This window comes from Drosophila arizonae, chromosome 4 (assembly GCF_054131065.1).
Source record: "Drosophila arizonae isolate 15081-1271.41 chromosome 4, UAZ_ARI_1.0, whole genome shotgun sequence".
Taxonomy (NCBI): Eukaryota; Metazoa; Arthropoda; class Insecta; order Diptera; family Drosophilidae; genus Drosophila; species Drosophila arizonae.
The window spans coordinates 13,864,221-13,885,267 of record NC_142924.1 but is presented as its reverse complement, the minus strand read 5'-3'; the positions used below and the strand labels follow the sequence as shown (position 1 = coordinate 13,885,267).

Sequence of the window (21,047 nt, the reverse complement as noted above, 5' to 3'; positions counted from 1 at the left end):
TGAAAGTAAACTACATATAAATAAACAGCGTTATCTTTAAGCAAGAAGCTTGCATGCATGCATACATATGTAATGTACTACAAATATACCATAACAACAAATACATATTTACATTGAATGTGGTTTAACAAAAAAATGGTAACTTGTTTTATTTCGAATTTGAATACGCGCGCATTTCGCTGGTTGTCTGCATTAATTTTCCAACACTGTCATTCATTGTAAAAGATTGGGTTCTTGGTGTGGTCACACTGTTTGGGATTGGTTATCGATAAATCGTAGCCGATAGCTGCAGTAGAAACATGTGCTTAGCTCGAAAGTAAAACGGCTTAAGAATTACAGATATTTTATTGTTAAATTGGAGTAGCAGAATAGCCAATTATGGCGGATCACGCGTTTCATCGGCCTGGGCCGCTGAAGCAAACAAATAAAGCTCATAAAACAGGACGTCATCGCTCCAAAGGCGCCATCGACAATGCCCTCAAAGGTATGAATACCTCAACAAGTGCAGTGGAACATGATACTTAGAATTTTTTGTTTACTTCAGGCAAAGTTGGTCTTAAGGCCATCTCGCATAAGCATAAGCTGCAGCAGCGCAAGGAGCAACGTCGCAACCAAATGAATCAACTACGCAAAAACAAGCGCGATGAGGTGCTGCAACAGAAGCGTCAATTGGGTGGACAAAACACGGCGCCCTTTCTGGTGTGTGTGCTGCCTATGCATGAGCAAATCGATGCCAACTCGGCAATTGCTATACTCCAGAGCTGCGACAGTGAAATCGTTGTAGAGAAGTCACCCAGTGGTGTTGTTTACATGAATCTGCCGCGCTTCAAGCAGCGCTTCGCCTTTGTCATTCCCCCCGTTGGGCGAGGCAATGAACTTCTTGTTCTGGACTATCTGAAGGTGTGCGATACCACGCTGATGCTGACATCGGCGGCTTTTGGTGACGATGAAATCTTCGATCGTTGGGGACAGCGTATATTTAATATGATATCAGCCCAAGGCATACCGACGCCAGTTGTGGCCCTAATGGATCTGGAATCCATTAATCCAAAGCGTCGCACTGCTGCAAAACAGGCGGCACAGAAATTTATAAGCAAGCTGCTGCCAGAGGAGAAGATCATGCAGATGGACACCTCCGCCGAAGGTCTGAATGTTATGCGTCGCATTGGTGGACAGAAGAAACGCGTGCTACACAACGTTAACAACCGGCCAAACTTGTTTGGTGACATTGTAGAATATGTTCCAAATGGAGAGATGGGCACTCTGAAAGTGACAGGCTATCTGCGAGGACAGTCATTGAATGTTAATGGTCTGGTGCATATACCTGGACTGGGTGACTTTCAGCTTGGCCAGGTCGATGCGCCACCCGATCCTAATAAGCTCGACAAGAGCCGAGACGGGGAGTTGGCTGAAGTGCGTCTACTCGATCGCAGCGATCCAGCTAAACAGACGTCGCTGCAGTCCGAGAATATACCCGATCCCATGGATGCGGAGCAAACGTGGCCAACAGAAGAGGAAATCGAGGCAGCACAAAAGGAAACAAAGAAGACAAAGTTGATCAAACGTGTGCCCAAAGGTTACAGCGAGTACCAGGCTGCCTGGATACCCGATGTGGAGGAAGTGGAAGGCCAGGATGATGACGATGAGGATGAGGACATGAGCGGAGACGAAGAAGACGAGGACTTTATGTCCTGTGATAACAAGTCCTTTGAGGACGAGTGCGAAAAACGTGACTCGGATACAGAAGAGTATTTGGACTCTCTTTCGATTACCTCAGAGGCAGCTGTCAACGACGAAAAATACGATCAGCAAATGGATTTCCAGGAAGAGCGGGAGACCTTAAAGAAGCTACAACTGGCTCGCACCGATCAGCTGTGGCCCGACGAAATCGACACGCCTCTCGATGTGCCCGCCCACGAACGCTTCCAAAAGTATCGCGGCCTGGAATCGTTCCGCACATCGCCCTGGGATCCCAAAGAGAATCTGCCCAGCGACTATGCACGCATCTATCAGTTCAAGAATTTCGATCGCACCAAGCGACGCATTTTGGCAGAGGCCAAAGAATTCGAGGGCATTTTGGTGAGAGAGTGAAATAAATATCATTTGTTTATTGTTAATTTATTTTTATACTCTACAGCCCGGATTGTACATCACGCTGCATGTCATCAATGTGCCCGCCAGCCGCTGGAATGCATTCCGATCTGCTCACCTCTCGGATAATGTCATTGTTTATGGATTGCTACCACATGAGCACCAGATGTGTGTCATGAATGTTGTCCTTCAACGTATACCAGACTCCGAGGTGCCTCTGAAGTCCAAGGAGCAGCTGATTATCCAGTGTGGCTATCGTCGATTTGTTGTCAATCCCATTTACAGTCAGCACACAAATGGCGACAAACACAAGGTGCGTCCAGTGTACCTACTTTATACCAAATATTAGCTGATTTATATTCTCCCGCAGTTTGAGCGTTTCTTCCGCCCATATGAGACAGTGTGCGCCACCTTCTATGCTCCGATACAGTTCCCTCCTGCCGCTGTGCTCGCTTTCAAGGTGAATCCCGATTCCTCTTTGGCATTGGTTGCCCGTGGCCGTCTGCTCTCTTGCAATCCGGATCGCATAGTGCTGAAGCGAGTGGTGCTTAGCGGTCATCCGATGCGCATTAATCGCAAGTCGGCCACCATACGCTACATGTTCTTCTACAAGGAGGATGTGGAGTACTTCAAGCCCGTCAAACTACGTACCAAGTGTGGTCGAATGGGTCACATCAAGGAGTCGCTGGGCACGCACGGCCACATGAAGTGTTATTTCGATAGCCAGCTGCGTTCCTACGACACGGCATTCATGTATCTCTATAAGCGCGTCTTCCCCAAGTGGAATTATGAAGAGTGCCTTGTGCGCAGCGCTGAGCATTCGCGACAGGAGCATTTGACGGAAGCTCACCGCAATTCAAAGCAACTCGACGACGAGGCAATGGAGCAATAGTCTAACTTTGTATATATACGAGTACATATTTATACATTTTTGTATATCTGTGCATATATTGAAATAAATTTTGTCTCACGGACACAATATAAGTCATACTTTATCTTTTATGTATAATAGGTATAATCGAACTATATTCACAAACAATTGGCTTAACTAATTGGGATAATTTACGCATAACATATATATAATATATATAGATAGAAATATATATTTATATATATATATATAAGGGGACACGGTTAAAAAGCGAAAGCCGCATTGCACAGTTCTATGAGGGGGTTCTTTTTATGGCTAATACCTTGGGTTCTATTAGGATATGGGATTCCAATAGGGGACACTTAGTAGTTGTAGTTAGTGGACAAACATTTGCGTCGCTTCTTCTGAAGCTGCTCAATCTGTTCCACGATTTCTGTACGCGTTTGGAATGCTTTCACGACGCATTCGCAAGTGAGAGCAGTGGCAATAAACTGATTAATGGATATGTGCCAGGCATCGGAGGTGTTTGTCGCGCTGCTGCTGCCGCTGCCGCTACTGTTATTGGTTGTCGTCGCTGTTCCTGCTGCTTCTGCCTTTGCCTGACGCAGCTCCTCCTCTAGAGCGACAAATAGACGCGTTGTGCTGCTGGGCTCTGCAGCGGGTGTTGTAGGATTTCCATTGCTATCCGGTTGCTGAGATAATAAATATAACGATAATTAATAATTTTCTTCCTAATCAATATACAATTTTTAGTCACCTCATCACCACTGCCACCTAAGTTAAGCTGCGTGAAGCTCTCCAGGCTGGGTTCTTTCTTGATATTGCTATTGCCCATTTCAATGAGATTTTCGTCTGTCAAAGGAAACGGATTAGAACTGCGTTGGCTCACGGTTGGTTGCCTACTTACATGCACATCGCATTTCTTCATCTTGAACGCAACCCATGATCTCTATGATACTGCGCCACAGCAGCTGGAAATTCTCCTTGCGCATGTGCGGCACATGTCGATGCTTTCCGCTTGCTGAGGCACTCTCATCCGGCTGATCCAGCAAGTAGCCCAGGCTGCCCAAGCTGCGTGTATCCGTTGCATTCGAATCGGCACGATCTAGACGAGTGGCCGCGACCAGATCGCTTATTTGAGAGAAATTCGATATAGTCTCAACGTTCAGTAGCAGTTGGTCTGAAGCTGTAGCGGCTGCTGCTGTCGTCGATGTTTGTGGCGGAGTTATACGGGCCGCACCCAGATCTGAAATATCCGAAAAAGTGTCAATCGATTCGTAACGTCCCTGCTGGCGTAGGCCGATGTCGTTGTCGTCATCCTGCCCAGCATCTGTGCGTGTTGCAGTACCCTGGAGTGCAGCGGGCAGATCCACATAAAATGTCGAGTTGCGCTGCGCCAGAGACGACGCATTCGAATTGAGTGAAAGATTCGGCGTTGTCCGGGACAAATCCATGAACGTGTTGCCCGAGATGCCAGCCAAATTATGCAAATGCTGAGTGGCGGTGATCAGCGCATAGTCATCGGCATCAAAGTTGTGATCCGATGGAGACGGCAAAGCTTCAATGGATTCTGAGGCATCCTCACTGTAAAACAGAACTGAATTAGTAAACCCAAATGAATGATGCAAAACTAATTACTCAAAGAAATCCTCTGCTTCAAATGCCTCATCGGCATCGTCCTTGATCCGAGGACGTGGACGTCGAGTGCGTTCTATTTCCGCTTTCGAGAGTAGCGGTGGCAAATGCAATACAAAGAGAAGCTTCAATTTTTCCATGCTCTTGGTGGAGCACACTAAGCCAAAGGCATTGATTAGCTGACCAAAGTCCAATTGTCCAGTGCCTTTTTTGTCCGTCAGCTGTCAAAAGATTTAGATTAGATTGAATCGAATATACGTATTGTGTTTTAACAACCTACCCTAAATAGTTTCTCGCCAATGTCAACGCTGACGCACTTGCGCCACGGCGTTAGCTCAGAGAAGAGTGTGTGGAATACCTCAAAGTTGACACAATAAGCCTCATGGCGTCCACTGCCGCCACCGGGCATAATGTCGCCGACACCACTACGTGATGGCGACTGATGATGCGGCAGCAGCTGCGGCGCCTCACTCATGTGACACTGCGCCTTCTGCTGCTGCTGTTGCACAGACTTGAGGTTGAGTTTCTCCTCTCGTATGATCGTGAGGAGCATATGCAGCTCCTGGCGATTAAAGTAAGCATTCTGCGCATGGGCCTTCACAATCGTCTTCTCGTTGTCAATGTCGAACTGGCGCACGGTGAGGCGACGATGCTTGTTGCGCAGCTCCTCGATGCGCTGCTGCGTCAGTTCCTCACCAAATTTCGTATATGCCTCGTGGATGAGAGTCTGCACAGTTTGGGTCTGTGGTCGCTCAAGTTTGCGCTTGTCCGTGGACGGTGGCACTTGGTATTCGGGATTATATATGCCTTCCAGATAGGTTTGCAGTACCAGCATGGCCTCGCCATCGTCCTGACATTGAAGAAGCTTGTCGCGATTCCACTCGATGATTTGAAGGGAGATCATGAAAATTATCTTGGCGCCCTCGTAGAAGAAGCAGTCCAGTATTTGCAATGAGCTTTCGTAGCTGATCACACTTATGAATATGGTAAGGAACCACGAGATGGAGATCATTTTGATAACGCCAAGACGTTCCAAATGCTCATGCAAATCCGACAGATGCGTCTCCACCAGCTCATTCAGCACGCCCTGGTCGATCTGGGCGCCCACAACCTTGTCCTTGTAATAGTCTGGCAGCAGATTCTCGCACAAGCTGGCCAGCATCCAGAATGCATTCTCCTCATCACAGAACAGCAGAAATACTGATGAAACAATGTTCATGGCCTGACAGTAGCCCACCTGTGGATTGCGCAGTGCATATGCTTGGAGTACACGTCTCAAGGCACCGATGCCATCTGTGCACTGGAATGCCGGATGTTCGGGCAGCGATCGAGGCAAGTCCCTATCGATTTCATCGTGCGCAAAGCAATCCTTAATACACGCAGCTTTCTCCACCAGATCCTCGTACAGGCCGGGATTCATTTCCTTGTCGTGTATAGCACCCGAGAAGATCAACCAAATCTCCTGCCTCAATTTGTCCGGTATGCCCTCCACAATTAAATTAATCACATCTGTGGTGCGAAACATTGCAATGCCACGTCCAAAGTCACGGAAATGATCCTCCCAGCGTGCCAGTTTTTGTTCCTGTTTCTTCTGTATGTCCGCGCTGAACTGCGTCTTAAATGTATTGAGCAAAGCTGTCTGCTTGCTCCAGGATATATCGTACTTGGCACGTTCGCGGCTGATCGGTCTGTAAGTGGGATTTATAAAGATTACAATGCCGACTCCATTCTATAAAAGCTTACATATGAATGCGCGAAAGCAGATCTGTGATCTTTGAGATGAGCACTTCGCGATCCGTAATCTTGGCGAACATAAAAGGCACATTCTCCGATGTAAAGATGACAATTTGATTGTCATAGCGTTGCTGACCATCGTCCTTCTTTTCAACGCTCTGTGATAAAATATAGATAATTTAAAGTGATATATTTGCAGATTAATCGAAAACCCCATACCTTAATAGTTTTCATTGGTATTACGACGCTAACCAAATCCTTGACATCGCTGCGAAAGCAAAAGAAATTCGGTGACAAGTAAATATAGCCCGCATTGAATCGCTTCGAGTACGGCGTCCATATATCGGCTTTGATTTTGCCATCAATAATTTCTGTCTGTGGCAGACGAAAGTAAACGCGAAATTCCTCAGATTTTTGGCGTGCTGTCAAATCACGTAGCAGGACAGGCTTCTTGGAAGCCTTGGCACCATAGCGTGCAAAATTCGATGGATCATGGTCGACAACGGGACTCTCCGGGTCGTGTATTAACTTCTGGATGGCCATTTTATTAAGTTGCTCAATGAGGACGTGAGCCTCGCTCGAATTGAAGAGCAATGTGAAATTATATGTCATGTTGTTGGTAGTTTTCAGATAGATCGTATTGCCACTGCGACTAATGTCCTCCAGCTCAGCGAAGCGTATGATTCTCTTGATCTCCTGGCTCAGCATGTAGGAATAGAAGCAAACATGGTTTAGGGAGATGTACAATTGTCCCTGTCGCGGTATTTTATTCTTCACATAGCTGCAATCGAAATAGTTTTGTACTATAATTAAGAAATGAAGGTTTTAGTTAATAGACGTACGTGGCTGAGTACGAGTTCACCAAGCGTTCTTCTTCGGGCATTTTGAAGATTTGTCTAAACTGCGAAGTCTTCACCTTGAAGTCTGGCGATTCACCAGTATCGTCTTGGTTGTTTTGAGTGAACAGAGATTGTATTTTACAGATGGTGAAGTTAGTCACTTCATCCTCATTTTCCATTTCGTTGAGCACACTGAATAGATTGGCCTGCAGCCATTCCCAGTCCTTGACGATCTCATCCTGTGTTATGCCAATTGCAATTTCTATTTTTGAAAACCGATAAGAATACAATTTGAGTGCATATCAATTAATAATAATAATATAATAATGGCTAAGTAGAGCAGACAGACACTTGTATGAATAGTTATCTAGTAGGCTGACACATAGTCGGAGTAGGTTAGTCATTGGATTCCGCTGCGTCTGTTGTGCTGTAGTTAATATTGGTTGAAGTAAGGTATGTATATTTTATTTTGGGTACACAGCCACTCGCCACTCTCTCTCTCTCTCTCACTCTCTCTTTTAAAATACATTCTCTCACAACATGAGGACATGAGCCCCGTATATATCTTTGATTTATGAAAATCACATAGAAGAGTGATAGCTCGTCTTCTCTCATCGCTCATTTGGAGCTTCGTGTTTCCCTCTCTAACTTCGCCAATCTTTCGTGTATTTATTGGACTCAATGATCCGAAGTAATAAATTCTTGGTTTCTTGACATAGTCTCTTTTTCCTTATCGTACTCCAAGTGCAAAAAGTCAATATTCCCTTTCGATACACATTGACGAATTAAATATATACATGTGTATATATGTATATGGATTTCGCCTAAGGCTGATTGAATGACTCAGTCTAGCAATAGGGCACCCATTTGATGGTTGATATGCACTCGCGCATTGCCCGCATTACCCATTTTATATGTACATTTATCGTAAATAGCATTGATAACTGTGAGTGGGAGGTGGGTTTTATATGATTTCCAACCTACCATAAGAAACTTCAGAGGATGGTGTCTGATGAAGTATTCGATAGGGCGCCGGCTTTGTGTTCATTACGCTATCGATGGTGCCCACCAGCATGGAGCCAAAGCCGCGTGATTCGCCAGTTCCACGCCGCTTCTGCAGCACAAAATACTTGGAATACATTTCGGCGGTCCTGCAAAATAAGAAATCAGAATTGGGAACATAGCAAAAACGGTACAAATGCATATGCGCGTGTGTGTGAACGCGCTTTGTTGGAGTGAGTTTGCTTGCATATGAATGTGTGTATGTGTGTGTCTGTATGAGTTGGGGGCTTTTACGCAGCAAAAAACAGTTGTGCGACAGAACAAGCAAATTTCAAGCCTTGCTTGCGCTTTTGTTTAACAGCTGCTTATGGAATCAGTGCAGAGATGGCTGAGTTGAACTCTGCTCAATTAGTTATCAGCCATTAGTGCGGCCAACAATAACAATAACAAAAGCAACGAAGGCACACATACACACGCACAAGTGCACACACCTACAGAACTATGTATATGTGTGTGTGCGGGGGGCTTTTAATTAATCAGCTGCTAAAAAAACGCTAGTGGGGGCGGTACAGAATCCGACAAAAATCAAATCTTCACTTCTACTCACCAAAATGCTGAGGTCAGCAGCAACTCCTTTGGTTGAATCCACATTTTGGCGTTTTTTTTATTCTTGCCGTAGTTTTTACAGTTTAATAAACGCCACTTTTCATAGTTCTCTCTTGTGAAACTGTTTTGCGACTGCCGCAAATAAAAAAGAGCAAGAACAGAGTGTGCAATTGTGTCTGTGTGAGTGTGTATGCTTTACGGCTTACATCTGTGGCAATAAGAACTGAAGTGCAATGCACAATTACGCTGGGCTTTATTTATTTCTTAGAATATTCTATTGTTCCCTTGCGTCTCTTGCTTCTTCTGTATATGTATGTTTTGGCATCCGAAAGCTTAACATCATGCTGCCCTGTTATTAACAGCACTCACTATTTGTTTTCTAAAAGCTGTTCGGTAATTAATTTGATTTAAATAAAAATTGAATCAAATGGTGTCAGGTATATACTAAATATTAAAATCTGTTTTATAATCGTAAGATATATAGCTTATTAAGTTATTGAGCACTTATTTGAAATGCTGCAAGTATATTCACAATAAAAACAACAGAGCTTTAAAGGTACACAGCTAGTAATAGTTTATAATTAAAAGTGCATAATAACAATTTCTTAATGTAATATTTTCAACAAATTTAACAAAACACCGAAAATATGTAGGAAATAACTGTGCACAAATGAATGATCGATAGGGCTGCCGTTCAATGTGGCGGATGTACGATAAATTTATTTATGTGGTTGACGTAGTAGTGGTTGAGTACTCTTATATTTTCTAACTATCTGGCAACATTTACCCTTATGCTTTGGCGCCAAATTTGTAGTAGGCCTATTATTCAAACTAATTTTCTTCAGTTTACAATTTAACTTCAATGAATCGAGTATAGTTTTTCGATAGAGTCTTTTACACAATACAAAATTTTTTGTTTAAAGATTTAACTTTCTCTTTTGCTAAATTAATAGTATATAATTTGCAAAAATGCTTAAAAAATTTGTCGAGGTTAATGCGGACGAGAGTCCTTCAGTAAATCCATATGCCGTACGCACCTATATGGGTGATAATGTTACAACGGAATGGAAAGTTGAGAATTGCCCGCCTCGGGATCGAGTTTGCATGAAGAAACCGCCAAATTCCACAATTTCACATGTTCTAACCATTGAGGATGAGCTGCGACGTCTGCATCAAAAAGCCGAAGAGTCTCGGTTCGCGCGTCCATATAAGAAAAGTTGCGATCTCTACGATGAGTTCACAATGTGCATCATACCACAACGACTGCCAGGCGAACTAAAGACAAATGCCGAAATGCGCGAGCGCATCCTGTTGTCTAAAACGGATGCTGGACTCGTTGAGCACGATGCGCGCCTATCTAAGTCCTGCCCCAAGGATTTAGTTGTACTAAATAGTCCGATGAACTTGAATGAAGAGGAAGAGGAGGAAGACGCCGGCGAGGAGGAAGAGACCGAAGTCAAGCCACAAAAAGCCACGCCCGAATGTTCTTCCAGCATGATTATTATACCTGACAAACGCATGGTAAGTGCTACCTGACTTTTATTTATGAATATCATATACTTAATTCTATTCGATCAACTCGATGTCATCTATGTCCGCGTAAATGCTGCCCGGTGGCAGTTCTGGGGTGGGCAGAGCTGGCGCTTCGCCATTAGTGGGCAGATTTAGGATTTGGTAGGCACCAGCTGTCGCCTGCTGCTGCATGTGCACGCCCAGCTGAGAGATCAACTCCAATGCCTGCACATCTGAGTTTATTAAAGCAAACTGATGTATGATGGCCAAGTGGGGAAAGACGTTGCTTAACAGCGAGCATGAGCCCGCATTCATGAGCAGGCTCATCGAGGCATCCTCTTCCGGTTGCTGCTGAGGCATCGGCAGCGACTCATCTTCTCCATCTGATGTGGCAGGGGAATGCAGCACACTTGGTTCGCATGTCAGCATTTCGACACCATCGTCGTCCAGATCCTCTCCATCGGATATTTCACTGTTTTCGCTCGATAGGTTGACCAGTTCAGGCGTGACAGCGCTCAGCTTGTTATCCATGTCGATGTCAGCCAATTCCTTCTGCATGAAATTTGGCAGGGCATGCTTAAATTCCAAAATAATCTGCTCCAGAGGCAGCACGTTCGCCACCGGGTTTGGTCCTGTGTAGCCCAACTCGTCGTCCTCGTACTTGTACTTGCTGCGAAAGCGGTTTAGCCAGCGATAGGATGGTCTAAAGGCTGGCAATTTCAGCACCGCTGCCATCCTGAGTGCCGTATCCTTCAGCGTTTGGTTCCTAATGCTAACACCAAGACGCAGCTGGCGACAACGCTCCACCCACTCGTGTAGGAGAAAGCTTATGGCGCTCATTTCGAACTTTCGGCGCTTGCGCGTCATCTCTTCAATAATAATGGAGGCATCCGCTTCGCTCAGCGTCGCCAGCTGCTGCAATAGTTCACGTTTCTTCTCCAGAATGCGGCGTATTTGGGTTGCGCAGCAATGGAACATCTTGGCCAGACTATTGCGCGAGATGTTCGTCTCATCGTAGTAACGTATAACCGCAATTTTCTCATAGAAAGTTAAAATGTTGCGTTCATTGCGACGCGTCTTCGTCTTGCCCTAGTGAAAAGAGATTGGGATAAAGAGAATTTTGAGACTTTACTTTGAAATAGTTAAGGTTGCGTCTTCTTTCATAAAAATTTACGCCTCATTATATTATATGACAAATTATGAAGACAAGAAGTGTTAATCAATTCAAGTTCAGTGGCGTCTGCAGATGATCTAAAGAGGGGCCTAAAAATCTACTACATTTTTAATTCATATTTAATAAGTACAGCTATTTTTAAATGATATCACCACAATCGAATTAAAAGTCGATCGTATAATTTTTTTTTTTTTTTTTTTTTTTTTTTTTTTTTTTTTTTTTTTTTAGATATTCAAATTTGTTATAATTTATAACCTTTTTTTTTATATTGTTAGTTCTAGCATTTGATTTCAATTTTTATTAATTTGATTTTTAATTATTAAGCATTTTTAATATTATTTTAGCATTGATAATCCACTGATAAGCAATACTAAATCTAGTAAATTTCATATAAAAAGAATTTACAGAATTTAATATAAATAATCCCTTCTTAAAAATTTGCTCGCTACGCCATTGTAACTAATTGCTTGTCTTACGAATGCGTGTGTATGATGCCCATAAGCAAAACGCATAACAAATCAACCCTCATGCTGGCTAAAGGCCAAGTTAACACAACACGAGCAACACGAATCACTTTGACTTACCCCTTTGCTCTTGCTGTTGTTGTTATTTCCCTTTTTCGCGTTTGCTGCTGCTGTGTCCATGGCTGTGTTAAGTTGCTCGCCGAATGCAGTTATTATATTTCACTTTTTCTCTTTGTCTGCTCTTCGCTAACAGCTGCGCAGCGTCCTCAAAATGAAAGCTCAAACTGCTTAAAAGTCAATTGCGCTGTTGTCGTTGCTGTTGCTGCTGCCGCTGCTACTGTCACTCTCTGAGAGCGCGTTTGTCTTAGCGCGTTCTCTCTCTCACTGGCGTGTTTTGCGTTCTCTTTCTGTGACTCCTTTTAATGCTGCGCAAATAGAAAAACCATTTGCAATAATAAATATTAATGCAATTAAGTATACATTGTTAGGCCTAAATGTTTGCTATCACTTTTGTCTTTTACTTTGTTTAGCTGTATAATTTTTGTGCACACGCTCAATTTCAATTGGTTTTGTGTGCTGCTTCTACGGCTGCTATTGCTATTTGTTGTTGGTGTTGCTGCTACCACTACTGGGGCGACATTTTTACACGCGTGCTTGGTCGCTGAGTAACACTTGTGCACTGTTTTACGTTTTCAGGTGTTTACCGTATGTTCGTTTCTGCTGCTGCTCTTGTTGTTGTTACTGCTGCTGCTGGTGCTGCTGCCCGTTGCTGTGGCCGTATGAAATAAAAACGGTTCGCTATGCACAGGCCGCCTGTCGTTCAGCTGGCAGTGTGTGTGTGTGAGACTATGTGTAATTGTGTTTGTATTTACTTGCGTACTGCTGTTGTTGTTAGCAACCCACGTAAATGTAAATGATGTAGTTTGTTAGAGAAGGATAGCAGCGGCTTTATAACTTCTAATTTCAAATGAAGCATGCTACGATTTCCTAGGACAATTGAAAACTATTCAGCTGAACTATGTGACTTAGTAACTAGTTCTGAACTAGTTCTGCAGGCGGGCATTGAAGCGAGGAGCACGCAGCAGCTGGTACAAATGAACAAATAAATTCATACACACACACACATGCACGCACTGGCACTCACACAGACAAGCGTTTGCAGTTGCTGCTGCTGCGCATTGCATTTGTGTCTATGCAAAAGCCAAGCGACGCCGATGTTGACGCTAACGCTAACGCTGACGCTGACTTTACAGTCGTCGTAGCTGTCGTTTAATTTTTGTTTCAGTTGCGCTCTTATTGTTAGTTACATGTTTCGTTCTTGATTTCCTTTTCTGCGCTGTATTTGTTATGTTGCAATTGGCAGGGGCGTAGTGAACCTACAAATTATGCATTCAATGGCTAAATGTATGTAAATATCTAATTGAATATCAAATTTTGGTAGTTTTATGATTTAATAAACGCTAAAAGCTTGACAAGTTCTTGTTTCTAAGCAGCATTAAGCTAATTAACTTTTCTGCAGATAAGGCGAAATCAAACAGTATGTCTCTGTGCTCTTCAATCTTATACGCTATTCGGCTACAGCTGGAGTACAAAATTATTGTATTGATATTGATAAAATGTGTTTTGTTTTTCCAAATGTTTTATGGGGCGTACGTGGGACCTTATCAATACTCTGTGCAGGCTGTGCACAGAACCATATTAAACAATTATTAATAGATTTTAGATGTAGCTTTTCGATCCTTGTTTGGTACTACACCCCTCCCACTTGCCCACGACCCCACTTTTCCCTTAATTGACTACGCCACTGCAGCTGCCATTGCTCTTTCTTATTGCGCTTTGCTTTGACGTTGGTCCGCCTGCTTGCATGTGCGTCCGTCAATGTGTGTGCGTGTATGCCTGTGTGTGTGTGTGATTGACTCTGTGTGCGTTGTTATGGCCGCTCGCTCGCTTGCCAAGTTTGTTGGTCGCTCGCAAGCAATAATGAAAAGAGAAGAAGAAGAAGAAACCCAACAGCCCAGCAGCGGCCGTAGCAAACACACCTGGCCTCAAGTCTGTATTGCATGCCGTGGGCTTCTTTTGTGTGTTTGGCTTGACTTTTATGCAACTTCAGCATCATAATGGCATGTGCATATACTCAGCACACACACTCACAGACACAAACGCACACATGTACCTATATGTGATTTAGTTGCGACTGTGCTGACGTGGTGCTGCCGCTGCCGCTGCCGCTGCCGCTGCTTCTGGCTCCTTGCTGAACTTGAAAACAGGCTGCCAGGCAAGCCAGGCAAGCCAGGCAAGCCAAGCCAACACACACTTATACATGCATACATCTGCCTATTTGTTTCTCTCTCTCTGTGTGTGTGTGTTTTTAGAGTTTGCATGCCGCCTGCTTTGACTCATATGCCATTGGCTGTTCTCTTCGCATTTTATTGATTTTATGCATTTTAATTGATTTATTTAGAAGGGATTTTTAAGTGCAAGAAGGCACAGAGACTTGGTGTGCTCACGATTAATAAATGAAATGCAATAAAAACACATGCAACACCTGCTGCCTGCTGCTTGTCTCCTGCCAACTCTAAGCTGTGCTGTTCGCTATGCCCTTGCGTCATGCCCACACGTACCTGGTTTGACATTTTGCCAGCACTCGCGTCAGCCGCGTTTAAAGTTGAGAGGGTTGCGTTGTTGTTGCCGCTGTTGTGGCTGTGGCTGTTGCTGTTGCTGTTGCTGCTAATGTTGCTAGTATTAGTATCGCACAACGTCGCACTCGTGTTTATTGACGTCGTCGTATGCTATAAGTGCTCGCTCGTTTGGCTATAGCTAGCGATTCCAGTGCTAGTTGCTGCTGCTGGCTGGCTGGCTGTCTTTTATACATATATAGTATATATATATACTCTTTCGTATATTTGTTAGATGACTTGTTTGTTCTGCAGCCGACCTACGCTCGGCTCGAGTTTGTCGGGTTTTGGCTTTTAGTTGCCGTTGCTATTGCTTTTGTTGTTGTTGTTGTTGTAGCTGCTGTTTCTGGCATTCGTGCGCTTGCGATAAGATTCGTGATGTGGCACTAAGCGCTGTTCACTGTTTACTGCTCTGTGCGCTGTTTTGTGGCCGTCAGCGTGGCCAGCCAGCCATAGAGGCACTCACACACACACACACACACACTCATGCAGTCGAGCACTCACTCACACACAGTCAGATCTACCACACTAACACGAACAACAGACAGTCGGCTGTATAGTTAGCCAGTCTAGTTGGCATTTCGTGCTTACTTTATGCCGCTTACTAACTTCATAGTCGACCACAATAGCGCTGAGTGCGATATGGATTGGCTCTGGGCTTGGCCTCCATATTTAGCTCCATTTACGTACAGCTACGCACATACAGATAGATCTACACATACATATGTGTGTGTCTGTATACATTTATACACACTTATTTATAGGCGCGCTCATGCTGGCATCCATGGCGTATGCGTGCTATTTTCAGCTTTGCAACTTGAAATGTCGCATTAACTCGCACATAAATATGTAAGTGTCTGTGTCTCTCGCTGTGTCTGTGTGTGTGTGCTTGGGCCAGGCGAAATAAAAAAGCTTATGAAGCAGCACAGGAAAGACTCGGACTGGCGAAAGCACAACGCATTGGCGACAATTTCACATATGGCCCGAATTGTCGGGCTGTGCATAAAGCTGTCTTCATGTTTAATTTGTATGGCTTCGCCATGTGTTTTTTTTTTTTTTTTTTGCTTTTCTCTTTGTGAAGTTTTTTTATGCAATTGCGGGAGCGAAAGTACAAGTGAGGCATCGCCTACGTGTCGTATGCGTAATGCCACTTACAAATGCCTTCCATTGTCCACAAGCTGCAAGCATGATTGTGGCTGATGAGCAGACATTCCCATTCGTATAATATTAGTAAATTGAACACAATCAGCACATTATTAATTACTCATACTATTTTAACTCTTTTTATATATTTATATATCCCATTGCTTGCCCTCAGCTTGAGTTGAAACGCCCCAAGAGTCGCATTTATTTGAATGAAACACAAGTCGGACCCTTGGAAGAGCTGCCGTTCCCCACATATGATCCGCGCGTCATTCAGGAGAGCTTGGAGGGTGAAAATCTGAGATCATACGACATTATCGAAGGCTGCAATCCCCAAGATCTGTGGACCTGGAATGTGGGCTTGCAGAAGCGTGAAATCGAAATGGATCAAGATTTCATAACAGCTTCTTTGCCCAAATATGGTGGGTTACCAAATCTGATAAATGCCTGAGCACCTCCACTAATCGTTTTTAGGCCTGTCCAAAAACAGGTCACGACGTCGGACTCACCGTCTATAATATACCCACACAGCTGGAGAAGACATTCACAGCCGAGATCGTGTTTGGCAATCGTAACATTTATCCTGAACCCAAAAAGGAACCACATCGTTCAAAGTGAGCTGGCAGCTAGGATTACTAAGCAGCAGGCATTACTAATTGGTGAACCTTTTGCAGCTTTTACAATCGACCCAGCGAGGTGGCCTGCATCATTGTGGCCTTTGTGGAGACCTATCAAGTGAATCCCGATTTCTGGACGGCCGGTACCATGGACGGCATACTGAAACGTGGCGTAAAGCTGACAAAGAAGAGCATCTCACTCAACTACAAATCGGAGGACACTGACTTTGACATACTGCCCCAGGTGATGGAGCGCCAGGCAGCTGTCAAGATCAAGATCCACTTCACGGGCCTGTTCAAGAATGAGCCCAATCTGTATAAGGCGCTGTCGCTGTACTTCTCCAAGTACAACGCCTGCATCTTTGTCTCGCGCGACATGTTCATGTTGATCTGGAAGCGTTGCGTCGACTCCTTCTTCATCTTCGATCCGAATGGCCGCAACGAGCTGTGCCAGCGCGACTTCGAGGATGGCATGTGCTCGCTGATGGCGACACGGTTCATGGAGCATCTGGTGCACTTGATAACCCAGTTCAGCGACTTGACGGGCGAGGATGAGTTTAGCATATACGAGATAGCTCTGACTCAGTACGGCAAGCTGAAGGAGCCGATCATTGGTAAGAGCAAGGCGCAGCCTTTCCACAAGCTGTGGGCCGTGGTTAACGAGAACTTTGCGGTGAAGACGGGCGGCAATAGCGGCATTCAACAGCCCATCTCTGGCAAGGAGAAAAATGCCTCGCTCGTTGTTTCGCTGATTGCGCTGATCTACTCGGAGTTCGAGCTGGCCAAGGTGTGGCGCCCCATGACCATTGACGATATCATTCGGTACGGCGTTGCCTACTACAAGACGCTGCGCAAAAAGTTTCGCTTGGATGGCAAGCGCTGGAAGAACAAGAAGCCCGAACTGAACGTCGTCGACTTGCCGGAGATGTTCCTGATGGGCGCCTTCAAGGCCACAGTGCGCAAGAAGCCTTTCCTAATTACCGGCCATGTGACCGACTGCAAGACATACCTAGAATCGCAGCTGACGCACGCCTTGTACAATCTCTTCAAGATGCCGGAGTGGCCAGCTGCCCTGCTGCAGATCGACAACTCCGTGCTGGGCGTGTGGCGGGACCGTGAATTCTTCTATGCCTTCGATCCGTTTCGACGCAATCGCGTGGGCATGGTGGTGGATCCCGATGACTATCGTATCAAGGGTCTGGCAGTCCTGCAGATGCACACCACATTCGATTCCTTTGTGCGTATCATTTACCAGAACGCGTTGAAGATGCGACGAGGTGGTAAATTCTTCATTCACGGCATTCGCACGGGCTGCATACGGCCGCTGCAGGTGATGACGCAGGAGTCGAACAAGTTTCCGGCGATGCAAATGGGCCTGCCCACGTTCACCGACGAGCCGGGAGAGGCGCCGCTGGCGCAAAAGCAGAGCATCGAGAGCATTCCGGAGGAGGAGCGATTTCCCACCAAAGAGGAGCGGGAATTCGCCGAGGAACTCATTCTGGAAATCATCAATTCGATTATTAAGGAAATACCTGAGCAGAGACTGGAGCGGCCCTATATGTACAGACAGGCACAGAAGGTACTCCTGGCCTCAGACAAGGAGAACCTGCGTGCGCTGCGTCTGAAGATCAAGCGCGGCTACGAGCTGGAAGAGGAGGAGCCGGTCGATCTGAAGCGCGTGCTAACCATCGAGGAAGAGCTAGAGCTCAAGTCCAACTACCAAACGCTGCATGATGGCGCCTACATCATAATGGGCACCACGAAGCTACCTCAACTGGATCCCGAAATGACCAAGCTGGGTGGTGTGCTGGCTGCCCTAGTGGCCACCGCAGTCTCCGCCAAGTACAAGGTGTCCACCTGGAACGCCGAGCTGGTTGAGTTCTGCATCTATTCGGTTAACAAGTTTGGTGAGGAGTATCAGAACTACGAGCTAATCCTCGCCTGCCTGCTGAACAAGAAACTGCCCGACATTGCCGTAGGCGAGAGCAACTTCTCGTTGGTGGTGAGCGAGGTGTACAAGTCCTCGGTGTCATCGTCGCTCCGTCAAGATCTGCTCGAGCTGCTCATCGACAATAACCGGGTGCTGGTTGTCTGCCAGCACTTCTCCTGCGTCATATTCAAGCGCTACAATCTGCTGTACATGTTCATTGGCTTTCCGTGCAATGCGGTGGGTTATCGCAAGGGCGGAGCAGGACCGGCCTGCATGATGCGCTTCATTGAGCTGGACTCGCTGATCCGTCGCATTGAGTTCGGCTGCAATCCGCAGGGCTGTTCGGTGATGAACTACATTGTGGCTGCCATTAAGATTGTGGACAATAATATCAAAGGTCATTTCCGACGCTGGAACAAGGCGGATGAGGACGCTGAGTATAATGCAGAGCTGGCGCGTAAGAATAAAATGCGGGAGCAGCGCCTGGAGAAGATGCGCGTGATTGATGAGGAGCTGAGGAAGGAGAATAAGCGTATTCAGGACTATTTGACGGCCAAACAGGCGCACGAAGATCGTAAGAAGGGCAAGAAACGTAAGTGGCCTTCGTATTTGCGTCAAAATTTCAAACTAAAACAATTTCCATCTCTCTCCCACAGCCGAGTACAAGGATCTGGGTATCGACGAGGGCGTTGACGAGGAGGAAATGGAGCTCATGGAAATGGATGAGGAGGAGGAGGGCGAGGGTGAAGAAGAAGTGGAACTGAAGCACAAGCCCGGCAAGCATCTGCCCAAGGAGGTGCGCAAGGCCTACAAGCCGCGTCCCATCCTCTATGGCTATCGAATGCGCGAAAAGGATTGCAACTTCAAGATTCAGGGCAGCATGAACCTGGAGGGCCGCGCAGACGGCAGCTTCAAGGAGATCAAGCCTTGCTACTTTGCCTCTGCCCTGGCCATACTCAGCGTCTCGCTGCGTCCACTCAATCGCTGGAACTCCTACCGCATCGACCGAGTGATCACCCATGCCAAGTCGATTGCGACGCGCGTCTGTGATCTGGAGTCCGTTTTCGAGCGTGTGGTGCGGCACGTAACGATTGATGAGTATGAGTTCGACATCTGGATCCGCATCCTGGAGCCGCTGGGCATGTGGACGCCGGCACCGAAACCAGTTACACTGTCTCCCGATGCAGCGCTGGTCACGATCAAGAAGAAGATGCAGAAATTACTCAACACGCGCAAATATCTGATGATATTCACGCCGAACGGTTGCTTCGCCCTTTACCACGACGAGTTCTATCATTTGTTCGATCCGTATGCGAGCATGGACAAGCCGGGCGAAGAGGAGGAGGAGGAGGCGCCTGACGCCGGCGGCGAAGAGGGCGACAAGAAAAAGAAGAAGAAGTGCCCGAAGGGACCCAAACGCTACCCAGAGCGCAACACCGCCTCCTGGGTGCTCTTTGCCGACGTCGAGAGTATGCTCAAGTATATAGATAAGCGTAGCTCCCAGCCAGACTGGAAGGAGCGCAATCAGTACATGTTCTATGTGGTCGATGTGCTCTCATACAAGAAGGCAGCGCCCAATGCACGCATCCTACAGCTGCTGACCGATCTGTCGATACCCATGACCTGCTCCAATCGCCAGTACGGACGGCCGGAGTATGAGATCTGTGCCACCAACGAGTCCCTGGGCTGGCTGGAGCTGGAGAACTGCCTGCCCGTGTGGAGTCGCATGAACCGTCGCAACACAGCTGGAAAGTATCGCAATCTGCCGCTGAGCAAGCTCAAGAAGTACGACGTGGAGATCGAAGGCCGTCTCTGGTCCCTGTGGGGCAATCTCCATCCGGAGGCGCCGGTCTTCGAAGACTCGCTGCGTGGCCGGCAGTACCTGGCCATCTATGTGGTTGCCTGCTGTGCGGCCAGCGTGTACAACCTAATGGACTGGAGTGCTCAGCTGCTCGACACGATTGTCGTGAGTGGCAACAAATACTTCCAAGAGAGCATTGCGCAAATCACTCAGGAAGACTACGAGTTCTCCTTGGAGAACCTCAACATTGACTGCGCACTCGAAACAATCAACTTCGTGGTTCACATCGAGCATGTCTGCTATGGCAAGCTCTACCGCGTGCCCACTTTCAATCGCATGAATCTCTCCGAGGCGCTCATCTACTTCTTCAGCCACTACCAGTTCGGCGTGGTGATGGTGCGTAAGCGTGCTCTGGCCATTGGCTTCTGTCCGGGCCACGACGGAGGATACTTCATGTACGATTGTCAGGAGAAGGATCAACCGCTGTTCCCCAAGCAGCAGGGCGCCTCGTACCTGCTGCGCACTCGGCATCTGCAGGTGCTGCTCTACTGCATCGTGGTAACCCTGAATGTGCCCTTCTACAACATTGACTTTAGCATCCACAAGGTGGAGATGCTGCGTGAGGGCGCTACGGTCGAGAACGAAGAGGAGGAGGAGGAGGGTGATCAGTAGAGCTGTAGTGCAGTGGCGGTCTTCGAGTGTAGTTAGTGACGACTATATCTGTGTTTTAGAAGTAATTATTAAATATATTTAATTTTATAGAACGGCTTTCCAATAAACTGAACAACCACAAAACAGAGCTTTGCATCAGATTGATGCCGAAAATCTTTGATATTTACATATATGAATTAAAAGTATGTGAATGGAGATTGTAGTTATCTATAATCAGGCAATGTTTCTACTTCTATTCCACTTTGAGACTCGTAAAGCAATTAAAATCATGAATCGATCAC

General features: G+C 46.1%; 4 protein-coding genes across 10 annotated transcripts; 2 read left to right on the top strand and 2 right to left on the bottom strand.

Annotated features, from left to right (window-relative positions):
• The first annotated feature begins 260 nt into the window (after positions 1-260).
• On the top strand, positions 261-3,075 carry Tsr1 (Tsr1 ribosome assembly factor). Its single transcript, XM_018008209.2, has 4 exons — positions 261-484; positions 545-2,079; positions 2,138-2,404; positions 2,462-3,075. Exons 1-4 carry the CDS (start codon positions 379-381, stop codon positions 2,981-2,983), a joined length of 2,430 nt encoding a protein of 809 aa, XP_017863698.1. The 5' UTR covers positions 261-378; the 3' UTR covers positions 2,984-3,075.
• On the bottom strand, positions 3,073-9,462 carry Tbc1d8-9 (TBC1 domain family member 8/9). Of its 3 annotated transcripts, none has more exons than XM_018008044.2 (11): positions 8,780-9,462; positions 8,155-8,321; positions 7,174-7,432; positions 6,551-7,112; positions 6,341-6,489; positions 4,878-6,285; positions 4,601-4,818; positions 4,311-4,546; positions 3,870-4,208; positions 3,720-3,814; positions 3,073-3,654 (listed from the first exon to the last, which is right to left on the bottom strand). In XM_018008044.2, exons 1-11 carry the CDS (start codon positions 8,821-8,823, stop codon positions 3,325-3,327), a joined length of 3,807 nt encoding a protein of 1,268 aa, XP_017863533.1. In that variant the 5' UTR covers positions 8,824-9,462; the 3' UTR covers positions 3,073-3,324. The 3 variants fall into 3 exon arrangements, with proteins under 3 accessions (XP_017863533.1, XP_089322987.1, XP_017863532.1); XM_089466861.1 differs by having other exon boundaries at positions 3,870-4,546; positions 8,780-9,164; positions 9,378-9,459; XM_018008043.2 differs by having other exon boundaries at positions 3,870-4,546.
• Positions 9,463-9,614: 152 nt separating this feature from the next.
• On the top strand, positions 9,615-20,893 carry LOC108614107 (uncharacterized). 2 transcript variants are annotated; one of them, XM_018008041.2, is made up of 5 exons: positions 9,615-10,299; positions 15,922-16,168; positions 16,237-16,360; positions 16,421-18,885; positions 18,950-20,893. In XM_018008041.2, the coding sequence occupies exons 1-5, from the start codon at positions 9,748-9,750 to the stop codon at positions 20,764-20,766; spliced, it is 5,205 nt and encodes a 1,734-aa protein (XP_017863530.1). In that variant the 5' UTR covers positions 9,615-9,747; the 3' UTR covers positions 20,767-20,893. The 2 variants fall into 2 exon arrangements, with proteins under 2 accessions (XP_017863530.1, XP_017863531.1); XM_018008042.2 differs by lacking the exon at positions 9,615-10,299 and having other exon boundaries at positions 16,028-16,168; positions 16,221-16,360.
• Positions 10,301-15,022, bottom strand: ebd2 (earthbound 2). 4 transcript variants are annotated; one of them, XM_018008047.2, is made up of 3 exons: positions 14,550-15,022; positions 12,049-12,353; positions 10,301-11,379 (listed from the first exon to the last, which is right to left on the bottom strand). In XM_018008047.2, the coding sequence occupies exons 2-3, from the start codon at positions 12,106-12,108 to the stop codon at positions 10,345-10,347; spliced, it is 1,095 nt and encodes a 364-aa protein (XP_017863536.1). In that variant the 5' UTR covers positions 12,109-12,353; positions 14,550-15,022; the 3' UTR covers positions 10,301-10,344. The 4 variants fall into 4 exon arrangements, with proteins under 4 accessions (XP_017863536.1, XP_089323000.1, XP_017863537.1 ...); XM_089466874.1 differs by lacking the exon at positions 14,550-15,022 and adding an exon at positions 12,801-12,966; XM_018008048.2 differs by lacking the exon at positions 14,550-15,022 and adding an exon at positions 12,633-12,794.
• Positions 20,894-21,047: the final 154 nt, after the last annotated feature.

What these genes read in the sequence shown, in the direction of transcription:
- ebd2 (XM_018008047.2), bottom strand. Translation starts at nt 12,108, where the DNA reads ATGGACACAGCAGCAGCAAACGCGAAAAAGGGAAATAACAACAACAGC. An exon ending in ACAACAGCAAGAGCAAAGGG is followed by an intron (nt 11,380 to 12,048) that starts GTAAGTCAAAGT and finishes TCTTTTCACTAG; the next exon opens with GGCAAGACGAAGACGCGTCG.
- LOC108614107 (XM_018008041.2), top strand. Translation starts at nt 9,748, where the DNA reads ATGCTTAAAAAATTTGTCGAGGTTAATGCGGACGAGAGTCCTTCAGTA. An exon ending in TTATACCTGACAAACGCATG is followed by an intron (nt 10,300 to 15,921) that starts GTAAGTGCTACC and finishes GCTTGCCCTCAG; the next exon opens with CTTGAGTTGAAACGCCCCAA. An exon ending in TCGTAAGAAGGGCAAGAAAC is followed by an intron (nt 18,886 to 18,949) that starts GTAAGTGGCCTT and finishes TCTCTCCCACAG; the next exon opens with CCGAGTACAAGGATCTGGGT.
- Tsr1 (XM_018008209.2), top strand. Translation starts at nt 379, where the DNA reads ATGGCGGATCACGCGTTTCATCGGCCTGGGCCGCTGAAGCAAACAAAT. An exon ending in CATCGACAATGCCCTCAAAG is followed by an intron (nt 485 to 544) that starts GTATGAATACCT and finishes TGTTTACTTCAG; the next exon opens with GCAAAGTTGGTCTTAAGGCC. An exon ending in CAAATGGCGACAAACACAAG is followed by an intron (nt 2,405 to 2,461) that starts GTGCGTCCAGTG and finishes ATTCTCCCGCAG; the next exon opens with TTTGAGCGTTTCTTCCGCCC.
- Tbc1d8-9 (XM_018008043.2), bottom strand. Translation starts at nt 8,823, where the DNA reads ATGTGGATTCAACCAAAGGAGTTGCTGCTGACCTCAGCATTTTG. An exon ending in TACCAATGAAAACTATTAAG is followed by an intron (nt 6,490 to 6,550) that starts GTATGGGGTTTT and finishes ATTTTATCACAG; the next exon opens with AGCGTTGAAAAGAAGGACGA. An exon ending in TAGGTGGCAGTGGTGATGAG is followed by an intron (nt 3,655 to 3,719) that starts GTGACTAAAAAT and finishes TTATTATCTCAG; the next exon opens with CAACCGGATAGCAATGGAAA.